This window comes from Lissotriton helveticus, chromosome 1_1, assembly GCF_964261635.1.
Source record: "Lissotriton helveticus chromosome 1_1, aLisHel1.1, whole genome shotgun sequence".
In the NCBI taxonomy this organism is placed as follows: domain Eukaryota; kingdom Metazoa; phylum Chordata; class Amphibia; order Caudata; family Salamandridae; genus Lissotriton; species Lissotriton helveticus.
The window spans coordinates 1,675,854,902-1,675,871,057 of NC_136057.1; the positions used below are offsets into that span (position 1 = coordinate 1,675,854,902).

The 16,156-nt window shown below is 44.7% G+C and overlaps 1 protein-coding gene across 2 annotated transcripts in view; it reads right to left on the minus strand.

The window, feature by feature from the left end:
* Nucleotides 1–437: 437 nt before the first annotated feature.
* The window catches only part of LOC144830993 (solute carrier family 26 member 10-like), a 482,105-nt gene continuing 466,386 nt past the window's right edge, over nt 438–16,156 (minus strand). For both annotated transcript variants that reach the window (XM_078688957.1, XM_078688958.1), the window contains one exon: nt 438–1,323. In XM_078688957.1, the coding sequence (XP_078545083.1) occupies nt 1,313–1,323 (11 nt within the window). In that variant the 3' untranslated portion in view covers nt 438–1,312. The remainder of the gene's footprint in view (nt 1,324–16,156) is intronic.

The following is a 16,156-nucleotide window of genomic DNA, read 5'->3' on the forward strand; positions in this document are numbered from 1 at the left end:
TCGTACATTTGGCCCCAAGATGTTGTTGCCTGTATCCGTGACTACTGCCCTTTTATAATTAAGTATGCTTTTAACTTTTGCTAGTTTAAGATGTTGGTTGGTTGGTGTTTCTTGACCAAAATCCTATTTATAAACATTTTGCAACTTATTTCCAATAAAATATTGTTATGAAAAACTGTATTAGCCTGTATTTGCATGTCACGTCCTGTGATGTCATTGTGGCAGTCAAAGGACAAGTAAAGTTAAGTGTGCTATTACTCCAAGTATTTTGGTGAAATGAAATCACTGGTCGGTAACACACTGTTCGTTCAGATAAGTAGATTCACCGTGTTCGGCTCTGCAAATGGTTTACTCTACTTTTGGATTCCTCCTGCCACTTGAAATGTTGCCATTGTTTATTTTTCTCAAAACATTTGCAGATTAACTTTAGTTGAAAGCACGTTTTACGGGTCATTTTATTGCAGTAGGATAAAATCAACATATACATTTCACATTTGCCGCCCATATGTCACGCTGCTGGCGATCTATAGTAGGCCCTGTTACAAATGGGCGTATCCATTGAATCCTATTTACCTCCACGACTAGAAATAAAGATGGTGTCTGAAATTGACAATCCACCCAAAAGACCCCTTTTGACTGCACACATTTTTGAGTCCAATAACACGTTTTAAACTCATGATGTCTTGCTTATGATTAATTTAACTTACAGGCACACTAATCAACACCGCAGTAGGATTATTCCTTAGAAGGCCTGCGGTTTTGAAAAATCCACTAGGACTTGTGGAGAGTGACAGCGATGGAAGGATGGCTGCACCTTTCCTGTAGGAGGGAGTTAATTTTTCCATCGATTTCGAGAAAGAAATAGCATAAGATTGTTGGGAGGGCAGAAAGGAATCTGAGGGTGAATTCTTAAACCAGTGTAAACGCAACTGCACAGTTCCGACAAAGAAAAGAATGAAAAGAAATTCTGAAGTTTGTAAATCACCAGAACTTTTCAAGCTTTTGTCTTTGATATAGAATCGGAATTCTCACGTATTCAATGCCCTTTTCCATGTTATGTCCAGTAGAAGGCATTGTACCCCCACTTTAGCTTGTCACTGGAGTTATATTCTCTTAAACTCAGTGCGGTTTCTCAGGTACAGCTTCCTTCACTGTCCTGACTGTATGCTGGACTCGGCAGACACCTTGTCAGTAATGTTGCTCCATCTGTGTTGCTGAGATTGATGGTTCTGACAAGCACCGGGGACCCAATGGCTGCCACAGAGGTAAATCCCACTTTTATTTTCATACCCAAACTGTCGAAGTCTTCTGGTCAAGTGCCTCCTGGAAAAAGAAAATACCAGTAAACTATTGGTGTCAACAGAGAACATCATGAACTGCAGGGAAAGGGCATTATAACTTTGGGCGATGGTAGAAGTCTCCAATGAGCAGCATGCAGGCATATTCACTCAAATGTCTAATTACTTGGTGTTATATTGAGAAATAATTTTGGTATTTTATGGTATTGGGTTACTGTTAAATGTAGCAGACCATATTTATTCAGTTGGTGGTAGATAAGGTCATTTCTTAAAATAGTGAGCTGTAAGCCTTCCAACAGAGACTGGAATCCTACACTGAGAAACACTTTCTGCTCATCCTGCTCTTAGGAATCAATGGACTTCACAAAGCATGTCGTTTTCTGAAAGAAGAGTTGGAAAGGGAGCCTACAGAGTAAAAAATATCCTGTGTTTTACACTTTCTTTAATCTTTTGCACACTAGTGGTCCACAGTTCATTGGGGCATTTGCGTGTTCCATTTATATATGTATTAATTGCAGAAACGACACTGCTTGAAACAAGTGAGTGTTGCCCCTCTCTCAATCATGGGCAGATTGTCGATGTTTTCCATGTTTAGTTTTGTTACTAGGCTCTGGGATCCTGTGCTAGATACATTTCCCCAAAGACTTCCAAATCCTCTCAGCATCTTGGTTATTTCATTCAAAGTATCTTAATATCTTGTAAGCTTACCGGGTAGTATTTTATTGTTAGTTAAATGTAAATGTAAATGTAAATGTAGTATACTTGTAAAGCGCACAGCTGCCCCAGCAACGGGGCGTCCCGGCGCTGTATAACTCTGGGGAACCCGTCCTGGCTTTCCCTGTGGGATGGTCCCTTGCTGGGAGTCCCCAAGGTGGAGCCAGGCATCCCCGGAATTGGTGGGGCCGTTGTGGAGATTAGGCAAGCTAATGCCCAGAGTTGCCGAGTGTAACCCCTGATTAGAGTAAGCACCGAAGCGAGAATTATCGAGTCCGCTGACCAAGGTCCACGACCCTGCCGCGTCGGGAATTGAACCCTGGTCCCAGGCTGACTTCTGCTCTCAGGCCTGCCGCCTCTAACCAGTGAGCCACACTACTCCATTAATAAGTAACATCTAGTATAAGCTTGTCCTAATCATGTAAAACCTTGTGCACCTGCATTGTGATCTCCTGATGGTTCCATGACAAAATATTGTGTTGAAAAATACCAAGGCATATAAATATCACAGACCCCCTATCTTCCTGGCTCCGCCGCCACTGCGAGCCTCAACCCCGTACTGAAGGTCATGTATGTCACCTGGGCAAAGGCCCATAAGCTCTTCTCAGTGGACACACACCTCCCTGACAAGGCTCCCGTCTGGAACAATTATGGTATCCGCCTAGGAGGGGCCATGCTTGACTAGGGTGCTACAGGACGAATTTGGCCAGCAACGAACCCAATAGTGGCACTGTACACATCTCTGTCACTGCCTGATGAGCAAACTAGGTCCCCAACTCTGGATCATCCCACGTTCTACAGTGCTCTCTTACCTTGATGCCTGGGGATCAGTTTAAAGGCATAATGGCTGGATTCTACAATCTCCTAGTCCATCAACTCTATTCTCAACTGCAAATAGCCAGTCTCAGGATGACCTGGCAAACTCGCCTGCAGATGGAGTATGATGAGGAGGACTGCGTACAGCTCCGAGAAGGCCATGACCGGGGAGTCTGGGAAGCTTGGATGCTGCTGAGTCTTTTTAAGATCCTCCAGTATAGGAACTGGATGCCAGAACGGCTTCAGGCTGTGGGTTGTTGCTTCTCTCTACATTCTGGCTGTGTGATCATGTGCCCTATGATATTGTTCATATTTTACTGAACTGTCCCTCCATCCGCCCCTTCTGGATGGTGGTGTGGTCCATGCTTCGGGAATCTATGGATGTGCCCTCGCTGCTCCCGAACACCTAATTCTTCTCCATGACCTGAAAGCCCTCCCTCAGCTGACATGCCTTGCCCGCTCCCTACTCATCACCGCCCTCACGGCTGCCAAGATCTGTATCCTGCAACATTGGTGTTCCTCGCAACTGCCATCGGATGAGAAATGGCCCACGGCAATGTACAAGGCTGCAACCACTGAAAAGCTCATTTACAAACTCATAGACAAAGCAGATCTTTTTCTTCTTAAATGGACCCTTTCTGTGGGACGACTCCCTAAACTCTCCTTGACTCATGACTTTTCCTCTCTGACGTCCCCCAGCCTGTCATTGCATCTTCCCCCACCCTTGTTTTACTTCCCCCGGACGCCACCTCACTATACCCTCCTCCTATCTCCCACATTTCATTGTTTTGTCTCCCCTCCCTTCTTTTATTTCCCCCTCTTCCTTTTCTCGCTGTTTCTCCTCCTTCTGTAGCCTATTCCCTCTTTTCCCTTCGCACTCATATACTATTATTATTGGATATCAGTGCATGTGCCACAATCAACATTTGTATCTCAATTTGGGTCAATGTTGGACTTACATGTCACTGTTTTCACAGTTGTTCCTATGAACTTTATTCATGCTAATAAAAATAATTGCTACAAAAAAGGTACATAAATATGTAGAAAATATTCTTTACACTAATATTGTCATCCTATACTTAATATAGTAATGACAAAAATGTAGTGATAACAAACTGTGAAAGGTAATATTGTCCAAAACAAGGTAAGAATATTGTTTTTCTTTAAATAAATGTAAACTGTAAAATAATATTTTTAACATATTATTGTTGTTCAAAATAATACAATTCAAACTACATAGTTTTAATACATTTCATATATATATATACAAATGTTTACGTATATATGTGTGTGTGTGTATACTACTTTTACATTTAAATACATTTTATTTACTGTTGTTTTATATATAAAACAACAATAAATAAACCATTTTTCAAATGTAAAAGTAACATGGTAAAAGTAAAGTTAATGAATTTTTTTAAAATTGTATTTGACAACATTTTTTTTTTGTCCTTAACTCCAGCAGTTTTAACAAGTTGATTTGTACTTAACTGGGCGCCACTCGACTCACTGCTTTTGTATAGCCTACCATGGCATTCCTCTTTATCCCGAGGACTGGTGTAATCATTAGACAAACATATTGATTACAGGATCTCAGCCGTTAATCATGTGCAGGCTACGCCCCTAAGTAAGCAGAGGGGACCAGATGTTAAGGAGCAATTCCTCATGGTCTAAATTTGCCATACGTGGGGCAGCTTTAAGCCAACTTTCTCTAGTGGGTGGGGGGGGATCCTTCCATCTAATGCAGATCTCTCTTCTAGCCAAGATCACAAGATAGAGAAGCAGGCCCATCTGGGACTGTGAGATCAACCTAGTACCATAATTATACAGGCCAAAAAACACCAAGCAGAGATCCACCTCTATACTATGAAAGATATCTGCCAAGGTATCCCTCACCCCTTTCTAGAATCCAGCTAATTCCGCACATTCGAAAAACATATGGATATCATCCACCTTATTAATAGAACACCTCGGGCAAACTGGAACTGAGGCAGTTGGAGATATAAATTTGGCAATTTTGGCTGGGGTATAATAAAGCCTATTTAGCACGAAAAAATGATTTTTCTTTAAGTTCGCGGGCTTAATGTATTTATACATTAGCTTGATAGAAAAATCGAAAAGGTTTTCAGTGTCTTGGGGGAGTGGGATGAAGTTCCATACTGCTATGGGGGAACCTCATGGTCTACTGCTTCTAAAAGACTTATGTACCACAATGATACCTCTTTCTTCCTCGAGCATGAATTTTGAAACAGCTGCTCAAGCTCCCAGTTCCCCACTGTATCTCGAGTCTCCGCCTCAAACCATGACCTTAACTGAAGGTACTTAAACCTTGAAAATGCAGGACCAATCTTATCTACCAATATCTCCCAAGGGAGAGCCCCGTCCGAGTCCACCAGATCCGACCACCTCTCCAGACCCGCTCTTCTAATCGGGATTGCTAAACTATCGCCCAGACAGATAGGAGTCCCCAGTGAATCCCAGATTGGTGAAAAAGGGGACAAATAGCCAATACCCCAGATACGCCTTAACTTATACCATATCTGCAAGGCAGCTTTTAAAACATTCAGGCGTACCCTTTTGAAAAATCTGAGGGCCCCAAACTTATATAAAAATCCGATCTGCCCATTGCTACCCTCTGCTAATACAAGTTCCCCCAAAAGTCTGCCCCAAGAAGTTTCCACAGGAATGGAGAGGAGCATCCTTATGCCCTTGAATTGAAAAGCCATTAAGTATAAATTTATATCTGGGAGTGCCAGGCCACCTTTCAGCAGCTTCCTTCTTAATTTCTTCCAGGATAGCCTGGCGCTTTTCTGCCCCCAAATAAAGCTGCCTATCTTCCCCTGAAACTTATTGATGCTATCCTGCGGAAAAGTAAGAGGGACCGCACTGAAAAGGAAGGTCAGTTTGGGTAATACCGACATCTTCACCAGGTTTACCCTCCCATAGATCGATAAAGGGAGGTTTTTCTACCTGGCAAAGAGAAAGTCTATATCTTTTTTTTGTTTTTTTTAAATGTATTTTATTAAAGAAAAACAGTTGCATCATCAGCAATAATCATATTCACAAATGAGATCGAACATCATAACATAAGCAAGCACTTGCTGTACCTGACAGTAGGTTACATGACCATTCCGGCTAAACAGTTTGATTATTCTCAAGACAGGCCGCATATCATACATTTTCTATGGAAATAGACAATTCTTTCCACACTTTGCATCATTACGCCTCTAAGAAAAACAGTTGCATCATCAGCAATAATTACAGTCACAAATGCGATTGAATATCGTAACATAGGCAAGCACTTTCTGCACATGACAGTAGGTTACACAACCATTCCGGCCGAGCAGTTTGATTATTCTCAAGACAGGCCGCATGTCATACATTTTCTATGGAAATAGACAATTCTTTCCACACGCTGCACCACTACGCCTCTATATCTTCCTCATCTGAACTACCCGCTTCGTCTTCCGGTAGTAAGTCGCATATGTCCCCCCTATATGTGTTACAAGGCGCCCAGATTTTGTTCCACTTACGTGGGCTTCCCCTGGTTTTGTAGACCGTGTGCTCCGTTACCATGATGACACCCACATTTCTACACCATAATGCCAGCGTGGGGGGGTAGCCACTCCCCATTTCTGCGCTATATCCCTCTTAGCCACTATGAAACCGAGTGTAGCCCATGTCTGTCCCTGTCGAGTGAGGTCTGTTGGATCCCATATGTTCAAGATGCATTTACGGGGTTCAGGTGTGAGGGAGACACCCAATGTTTGTGACCTGGGGCCAGATGTAGGTAATTTTTATTTACCGACCTCTTAAATACCGAGTCACACCAACTCGGTATTTAAGAGGTCGGAAAATAAAAATACCGAGATGTAGGTAATTGCAGATGTGCAATTACCGAATCGGAAACAGTCGGTAATTTCCGATGTGGTAAATACCGACCAGTTAATGACCATGCATTCCTATGGGCTTTGAAGCCCATAGGATTGATTGGGCATATACCGTTCGGTATTTACCACATCGGAAAATACCGACTGTCACAAGGGTGCAGGGGGTGTCACTTTGACACCCTCTGGCACCCCCAAAAGAGGCTCGGGTGCCATGTGGCAGGCATACCTGCCCTAAGGGCAGGTCTGCCTGTCATATGGCATAGGTGTGCATGCACACATGTGCATGCACACCAGAAACGGTATTTTACCATCAAGTAGTATTTGATGGTAAAATACCGATGTGGTACTGCTTGTGGGACTCAGAAGAGTCCCACCTACATACCAATTGTCCGGAATCAGTAATGATACCGACTCGGTATTTTACATACTCGGTAAATTTACCTACCGGTAAATTTACCGAGTCTGTAAATTACAGGGACCTACATGTCAAATTGCTTTTACCGGGTGGTAACGGCCGAATTCGGCCGTTACCACCCGGTAAAAGCCTACCTACATCTGGCCCATAGTGCGCAAAACCTGGCCCCAGTATTCGATTATGATTGGACACTCCCACAAGGTGTGGAAGAGCGTGGACTCCTTCCCGCATCCTCTGAGGCAGAAGGGGTGAGTCGCGCGATGTATCCTGTCTAGGGTGCTTCTAGTGTAATAAACGCGATGTACTATTTTGAGTTGTACCAGTCGGAACTTAGCCGATATGCCCACCTCTCTAGGTGACACCAGCGCCATCAGCCAGTCAGTATCATCCATATCTCCCACTTCTTCCACCCACTTTTCCCGGAGTTTAAGTGTGGGATCGGGCATGTTACTAAGCAGTTTATTGTATGTGAGGGATGTTGCTCGTTGTTGCATGAAATCTGTAAGTAAGCGATCCTCCAATGGCGAGGCTTCTGGAACGTCTGTGTCGGCTGCGAATGCCGTTAATAACGCATGCCGAATCTGTACGTATCGATACAACTCATTCTGGCCCAGGTCATACTGTTGCTGGAGTTGTGTAAAGGGGATCACTGTCCCTTTATCCCACATGTCGCCCACCGTGGAGATCCCAATGTTGTCCCACTGTGTAAAACCCTTGCTGTTCCTCAATTTTCCCAGCGCCTTGGTGTCCCACAACGGGGTGAGTTTGGTGATAGTGTTTTTCCAACCCAATTTTGCCTGCGCCGTATACCGTAACTGTCTTTTGTGGGCCCTATTAATTTTGCGGCCAGACTTTTATTATGTCTATACCTTTTTTGATTTTTTTCCAATTGTACGAAGGTATTTTATTTAAATTCTTTACTATTTTTATACCTAAGTACCTGAACTCTTTGCTTTCTGGGCTGTGACTATACACCGAGTTCCAACACATAATCTCAGTTTTATCCGGGTTGGCCAAATACCCTGAAATCTTGCCAAACTCCAACAACAGATTTTCTAGATGAGGAATAGAGATATTCGGATCTGCAGTATAGATTATAATATCATCTGCATACAAAGCAATTTTAGATTGGTAGTTTCCTGACTTAAAGGGGCTTATAGTAATATCCTGCCTGATCGCCTGCGCAAGGGGCTCAATATAAATGTTGAACAGGAGGGGGGACAGGGGGCACCCCTTTCTCGTCCCTCTCTGAATTTCGAAGCTAGGGGTCAGAGAGCCATTTATTAAGATCTTTGCCGATGTCCCATAATAACAATTCTTTAAGGTTTGAACAAAGGTCGGACCCATACCCATGCCCTCCAACACCGCCCATAGATATTTCCCACAGACCCGATCAAAGGCTTTAGCGGCATCTAATGCCACCACTGCCAAGGGGTCCCCCCTGTTTTCAGCTAGATCGATGTTGCCAATTACCAGTTGGATTTGCTCCTGAATGACTCTCCCAGGCATAAAGCCCTTCTGGTCGGTGTTAATCAGGCTAGGTGCCAATTTACCCAATCTTCCTGCTAAAATGCTCATAAAGATCTTGTAATCAGCGTTCAGGAGGGAGATTGGGCGGTAAGAGTCAGGCAACAGGGGATCCTTCCCAGGCTTCAGTATCAGCACTATCGTGGCCTCCTTCAATGAACTAGGGATCTTCCCTGCAGGACTATATACCATATTAAATAGAGTATGGCGAGCCGGCAGAAGCTCATCCAGCAAGACTGTATAGATTTCACTTGGAAGGGCATCAAGGCCCACGGCCTTCTTAGTTTTTGCCTTCTTTATTTGCTCCTTAATCTCCTCCATAGAAATAGGTGAATCTAGGAGATCTCTTGTTGTATCCGTAAGGGCAGGAATAGTTTTATCCATCAGCCACGAGGAACATGGCGGCCGCTGTGTGAACGGTCACCGACGCACTTCTCCATGGCTCCAGATGACGGTGGGGATATGAAGCACAGTTGAAATTGAACGAACCTGAAACCCTGAATTCTCTGTGCTCCAAGTGTCTAACTCACGGTAAAATGTGATCAGATAGTACCTGCTTTTTTTTTGTTTCTTGCTGCAGCCTGGATTAGCTCCATCTCCATCTCAGTGTTTTCAGCGTCCTCACATTCTGCGGCTGGTATGCGGGAGCTGCCTGCAGTGAATTCGGCAGTCGCAGGCGCGGTTCACGCTCTAGTTTTTTGGCACCAGCGCGCCGCACCGGAGCTGGCACTTGCCTCGGTCTCTGTCCTAGCAGCTTGAGATCGGGCTGCAGATCGGGCTGGAGGTGGAAGGTCGCCGCTAGTGAGCAGAGGCGAAGGGGGCCCCTTTTTTGGTCACTGAGCAGCGCAGGAGGAACAATACACAGACCGGAGAACAAATTATACTCTTTACAGGTTAGGAGAAGAGGTTAAGGGATGGTATGGAACCCTTGGGAAGGACTGCTGAGAAAACAAATTGGTAGAGAGTTCAAGTAAGCACCCGCACTCAGATTTACATCCACATTTAGAGCTACATGCTAAAGCTGCACCGATAAACGAGGCTGAGGGTATTTATTGTAAAGTCTTACCGGACTGTAAGGAGAAGGGGGCTGAATTGCTAGAGGGAACATCTCCCCCCCCCCCAACCAACAAGGTATTCACTGCGGGCAAGGGCGGCTCACTTTGCCTCAAATAACTTGATTATTCAATCGAGTTTGCCACAGCGAATATCTCCCCCAGTGGCTGAAGTAAAGCTTTCAGCAAAACTATCAAAACAGGTGGGGAAAGTAGGCCAACCAACTACCCCAGCTAAGCCCGAGGCCCTGAGAGGTAAGGCGAAAGTACGGGACAAAAAAACACACCTTTTCCAAATCTAAAATAACCCTGTCGCTGAAAACTTTCTGTCATGTCTCTGTCCACTACTAAAGTATTGCCTTTACCCTCACCACCCCCTGAAGTGGAAGGAAACCCGGAAAGTATGTCTGAGTCTGATCTTCAACCTATTGTGGCTCCAGTAGTCTCTTCAAAATATGTGCCCACCCTTACGACCTCAAGAGTGATGAGCCCGGGGGAAAATCAGGTTAAGCAAAAGTGTTTCCTGGAAAATGCCACCACTCTCAACTCGAACGAACTAGCAGATGCCACTGACCTCACTATGATATCAGACATTAATTTAGAGGTCCACCCAGCTATAGCCCTCTCGAACAGGTATTCGGTATTAGACCAAGGAAAGGGCTCAGATATAACAACAGTGAAAGTCCCTGTTCTTGTCCCAGTCCCTGTTCATGCTCGCGTCTCTGTCCTTGATAATAGGGAAGAGTTGGGGACTGCCCAGGTGTATGAGGGTGGCAAAAACAGGGCTGTAAAAGGGAGCCATGAGAAGAGCAAAGGGTGTCAAAATGAACCAATGGAAGATTGTTCATATAGCATGGTTAGCAAAATCCGTTCCCTGTTTGCCTCCGAAGGTTCAAGAGCCTCCGAAGGTTCAAGAGATTCTGACGTCAAGCTCTGATTCTGGCTTTGCTCTATGCTCTCATTCCCTGGTAGACATTCTTCTCGCTCTGAAAGATGAAATGGCAAATAGATTCACAGTTTCAGAGGTAAATCAAGCAGAGCTGGCAAATAGGTTCTTAGTCTCGGAGGCGAATCAGGCTGCCAACAAGTCTTCGTGCGAGATACTAGCTGATGAGCTTGAAGACGTTACCGCAAGGACAGAGGCAATTGAGGTTGAGATTTCGAAGATGAAGAGTGCAATAGAATCTTCCTCTTTTCGGTTGGAGAAGTTAGCTATGCAGAACAAAGAGCTTAAAGACGAACTGGAAAGACTTGAAAATCATTCGTGGAAAAATAATCTGACATTTTCGAATGTTCCGTAGGCGATCGAGGGAGAGGACATGAAGGGGTTAGTAATTTCACTACTGAAAGGTACGGTCTCTGAGGGTCTCCTTAATGTAGACTTAAAAAATGAAATCCAGAGGGTACACAGAGACCCCTTTAAAAAAAAAAACGGGAAGGCAGAAACCACGGAAGATACAGGTCAATTTTCTTTTATACTCGGTCAAAGAACAGATTTTATCTGCAGCCTTAAAAGCGGGGGCTATATCTTCTCCTTTCTCTGATAAGACACCATTCACCTTCTCCATCAGGTCCGATATTTTGCACATAACAGCCGAAAGACAGTGGGAGTTGGGAAAGAGACTGGCAGAATTAAATAGTCTTGGAGCAAAAGCTCAACTAAGGTTCCCAGCTACACTGCGAGTTATATGGAACAACCATATGCATATGATTCGGACCACTAATGAAGCAGATGCACTCATAGACAAGATCAAGCATGAGAAACAGGGGGGTTGTAGGGGGTACTAGCTATGATGAGAGTTCGGTTCCCCATCGCAATGGTTTACTAGTTTACTCGTTTTTTTAACGTATAGAGCCTGGAGGGAGGTTGGCTCCGAATAGGTATTGACCTATTGGAAGGTAGGGTTCCTCAGGGTGGAAGAGGGTTGGGGGGCACGGGGGTTAGGAGGGAAGGGCGGGCTCTGGGAGGGAAAGGGCTGGAGAGCACTGAAGGTAGCACAGGGTGATAGCAAAAATAAACAAAATTCCTCATCTCACAAATTAAATGATTCCTCTATGACTAGATTATTCAGAGAACAACTCCAACGGCTAGATAAGACTCATTTAAGTTCTGTAAGGATTAAATGAAGGGATATTAAATTCATCTCCTGGAACCTGAATGGCCTGAGATGTCCAAGGAGGCAAAGAATAATATTTAAATATTTAGAGCTGTCTCCTGCACACGTGTGTTTGTTGCAAGAAACCCATTTGAATAGGACAGTCTGAATCTGTTTTTTCAAAAATTCCTTGGCTTCAATGTTTTTGCTACTCCCAGCAAGTATTGAATATCGTTGGAGTTACTATTTTGGTAAAAAAGGGAATCACCTGCACAATAAGATCGGTTCAGACAGATCAAACAGGCAGATGGATTATAGTACTGTTAGACTTTGAAGGTTTGAAGTTGATCTGTTCTTCCTTCTATGGCCCCAATACAGATGACTCATCCTTTCTAGTCAAATTATGGTACATCACCCAATTATTATAGGTGGGGATTTTGATGTTCGGCTTGACCCAGTGAAGGATAGATCCAATGTAAGTCGTGTTCAAGGGACCCCGAGATCTCGCAGGGTTATGAAAAACTTACTTGTCTATACCTTTTTTGATTATTTTCCAATTGTACGAAGGTATTTTATTTAAATTATTTACTATTTTTATACCTAAGTACCTGAACTCTATGCTTTCTGGGCTGTGACTATACACCGAGTTCCAACACATAATCTCAGCTTTATCCGGGTTGGCCAAATACCCTGAAATCTTGCCAAACTCCAACAACAGATTTTCTGAATGAGGAATAGAGATATTCGGATCTGCAGTATAGATTATAATATCATCTGCATACACAGCAATTTTAGATTGGTAGTTTCCTGACTTAAAGGAGCTTATAGTAATATCCTGCCTGATCGCCTGCACAAGGGGCTCAATATAAATGTTGAACAGGAGGGGGCACAGGGGGCACCCCTGTCTCGTCCCTCTCTGAATTTCGAAGCTAGGGGTCAGAGAGCCATTTAATAAGATCTTTGCCGATGCCCCATAATAACAATTCTTTAAGGTTTGAACAAAGGTCGGACACATACCCATGCCCTTCAACACCGCCCATAGATATTTCCCACAGACCCGATCAAAGGCTTTAGCGGCATCTAATGCCACCACTGCCAAGGGGTCCCCCCTGTTTTCAGCTAGATCGATGTTGCCAATTACCAGTTGGATTTGCTCCTGAATGACTCTCCCGGGCATAAAGCCCTTCTGGTCGGTGTTAATCAGGCTAGGTGCCAATTTACCCAATATTCCTGCTAAAATGCTCATAAAGATCTTGTAATCAGCGTTCAGCAGGGAGATTGGGCGGTAAGAGTCAGGCAACAGGGGATCCTTCCCAGGCTTCAGTATCAGCACTATCGTGGCCTCCTTCAATGAACTAGGGATCTTCCCTGCAGGACTATATACCATATTAAATAGAGTATGGAGAGGCGGCAGAAGCTCATCCAGCAAGACTGTATAGATTTCACTTGGAAGGGCATCAAGGCCCACGGCCTTCTTAGTTTTTGCCTTCTTTATTTGCTCCTTAATCTCCTCCATAGAAATAGGTGAATCTAGGAGATCTCTTGTTGTATCCGTAAGGGCAGGAATAGTTTTATCCATCAGCCACGAGGAACATGGCGGCCGCTGTGTGAACGGTCACCGACGCACTTCTCCATGGCTCCAGATGACGGTGGGGATATGAAGCACAGTTGAAATTGAACGAGCCTGAAACCCTGAATTCTCTGTGCTCCAAGTGTCTAACTCACGGTAAAATGTGATCAGATAGTACCTGCTTTTTTTTTGTTTCTTGCTGCAGCCTGGATTAGCTCCATCTCCATCTCAGTGTTTTCAGCGTCCTCACGTCCTGCGGCTGGTATGCGGGAGCTGCCTGCAGTGAATTCGGCAGTCGCAGGCGCGGTTAACGCTCTAGTTTTTTGGCACCAGCGCGCCGCACCGGAGCTGGCACTTGCCTCGGTCTCTGTCCTAGCAGCTTGAGATCGGGCTGAAGATCGGGCTGGAGGTGGAAGGTCGCCGCTAGTGAGCAGAGGCGAAGGGGGCCCCTGTTTTGGTCACTGAGCAGCGCAGGAGGAAGAATACACAGACCGGAGAACAAATTATACTCTTTACAGGTTAGGAGAAGAGGTTAAGGGATGGTATGGAACCCTTGGGAAGGACTGCTGAGAAAACAAATTGGTAGAGAGTTCAAGTAAGCACCCGCACTCAGATTTACATCCACATTTAGAGCTACATGCTAAAGCTGCACCGATAACCGAGCCTGAGGGTATTTATTGTAAAGTCTTACCGGACTGTAAGGAGAAGGGGGCTGAATTGCTAGGGGGAACATCTCCCCCCCAACTAACAAAGTATTCACTGCGGGCAAGGGCGGCTCACTTTGCCTCAAATAACTTGATTATTCAATCGAGTTTGCCACAGCGAATATCTCCCCCAGTGGCTGAAGGGAAGCTTTCAGCAAAACAATCAAAACAGGTGGGGAGAGTGGGCCAACCAACTACCCCAGCTAAGCCTAAGGCCCTGAGAGGTAAGGCGAAAGTACAGGACAAAAAAACACACCTTTTCCAAATCTAAAATAACCGTGTCGCTGAAAACTTTCTGTCATGTCTCTGTCCACTACTAAAGTATTGCCTTTACCCTCACCACCCCCTGAAGTGGAAGGAAACCCGGAAAGTATGTCTGAGTCTGATCTTCAACCTATTGTGGCTCCAGTAGTCTCTTCAAAATCTTTGCCCACCCTTACGACCTCAAGAGTGATGAGCCCGGGGGAAAATCAGCTTAAGCAAAAGTGTTTCCTGGAAAATGCCACCACTCTCAACTCGGACGAACTAGCAGATGCCACTGACCTCACTATGATATCAGACATTAATTTAGAGGTCCACCCAGCTATAGCCCTCTCAAACAGGTATTCGGTATTAGACCAAGGAAAGGGCTCAGATATAACAACAGTGAAAGTCCCTGTTCTTGTCCCAGTCCCTGTTCATGCTCGCGTCTCTGTCCCTGATAATAGGGAAGAGTTGGGGACTACCCAGGTGCATGAGGGTGGCAAAAACAGGGCTGTAAAAGGGAGCCATGAGAAGAGCAAAGGGAGTCAAAATGAACCAATGGAAGATTGTTCATATAGCATGGTTAGCAAAATCCGTTCCCTGTTTGCCTCCGAAGGTTCAAGAGCCTCCGAAGGTTCAAGAGACTCTGACGTCAAGCTCTGATTCTGGCTTTGATCTATGCTCTCATTCCCTGGTAGACATTCTTCTCGCTCTGAAAGATGAAATGGCAAATAGATTCACAGTTTCAGAGGCAAATCAAGCAGAGCTGGCAAATAGGTTCTTAGTCTTGGAGGCGAATCAGGCTGCCATCAAGTCTTCGTGCGAGATACTAGCTGATGAGCTTGAAGACGTTACCGCAAGGACAGAGGCAATTGAGGTTGAGATTCCGAAGATGAAGAGTGCAATAGAATCTTCCTCTTTTCGGTTGGAGGAGTTAGCTATGCAGAACAAAGAGCTTAAAGACGATCTGGAAAGACTTGAAAATCATTTGTGGAAAAACAATCTGACATTTTCGAATGTTCCGTAGGCGATCGAGGGAGAGGACATAAAGGGGTTCGTAATTTCACTATTGAAAGGTACGGTCTCTGAGGGTCTCCTTAATGTAGACTTAAAAAATGAAATCCAGAGGGTACACAGAGACCCCTTTAAAAGAAAACCGGGAAGGCAGAAACCACGGAAGATACAGGTCAATTTTCTTTTATACTCGGTCAAAGAACAGATTTTATCTGCAGCCTTAAAAGCGGGGGCTATATCTTCTCCTTTCTCTGATAAGACACCATTCACCTTCTCCATCAGGTCCGATATTTTGCACATAACAGCCGAAAGACAGTGGGAGTTGGGAAAGAGACTGGCAGAATTAAATAGTCTTGGAGCAAAAGCTCAACTAAGGTTCCCAGCTACACTGCGAGTTATATGGAACAACCATATGCATATGATTCGGACCACTAATGAAGCAGATGCACTGATAGACAAGATCAAGCATGAGAAACAGGGGGGTTGTAGGGGGTACTAGCTATGATGAGAGTTCGGTTCCCCATCGCAATGGTTTACTAGTTTACTCGTTTTTTTAACGTATAGAGCCTGGAGGGAGGTTGGCTCCGAATCGGTATTGACCTATTGGAAGGTAGGGTTCCTCAGGGTGGAAGAGGGTTGGGGGGCACGGGGGTTGGGAGGGAAGGGCGGGCTCTCGGAGGGAAAGGGCTGGAGAGCACTGAAGGTAGCACAGGGTGATAGCAAAAATAAACAAAATTCCTCATCTCACAAATTAAATGATTCCTCTATGACTACATTATTCAGAGAACAACTCCAACAGCTAGATAAGACTCATTTA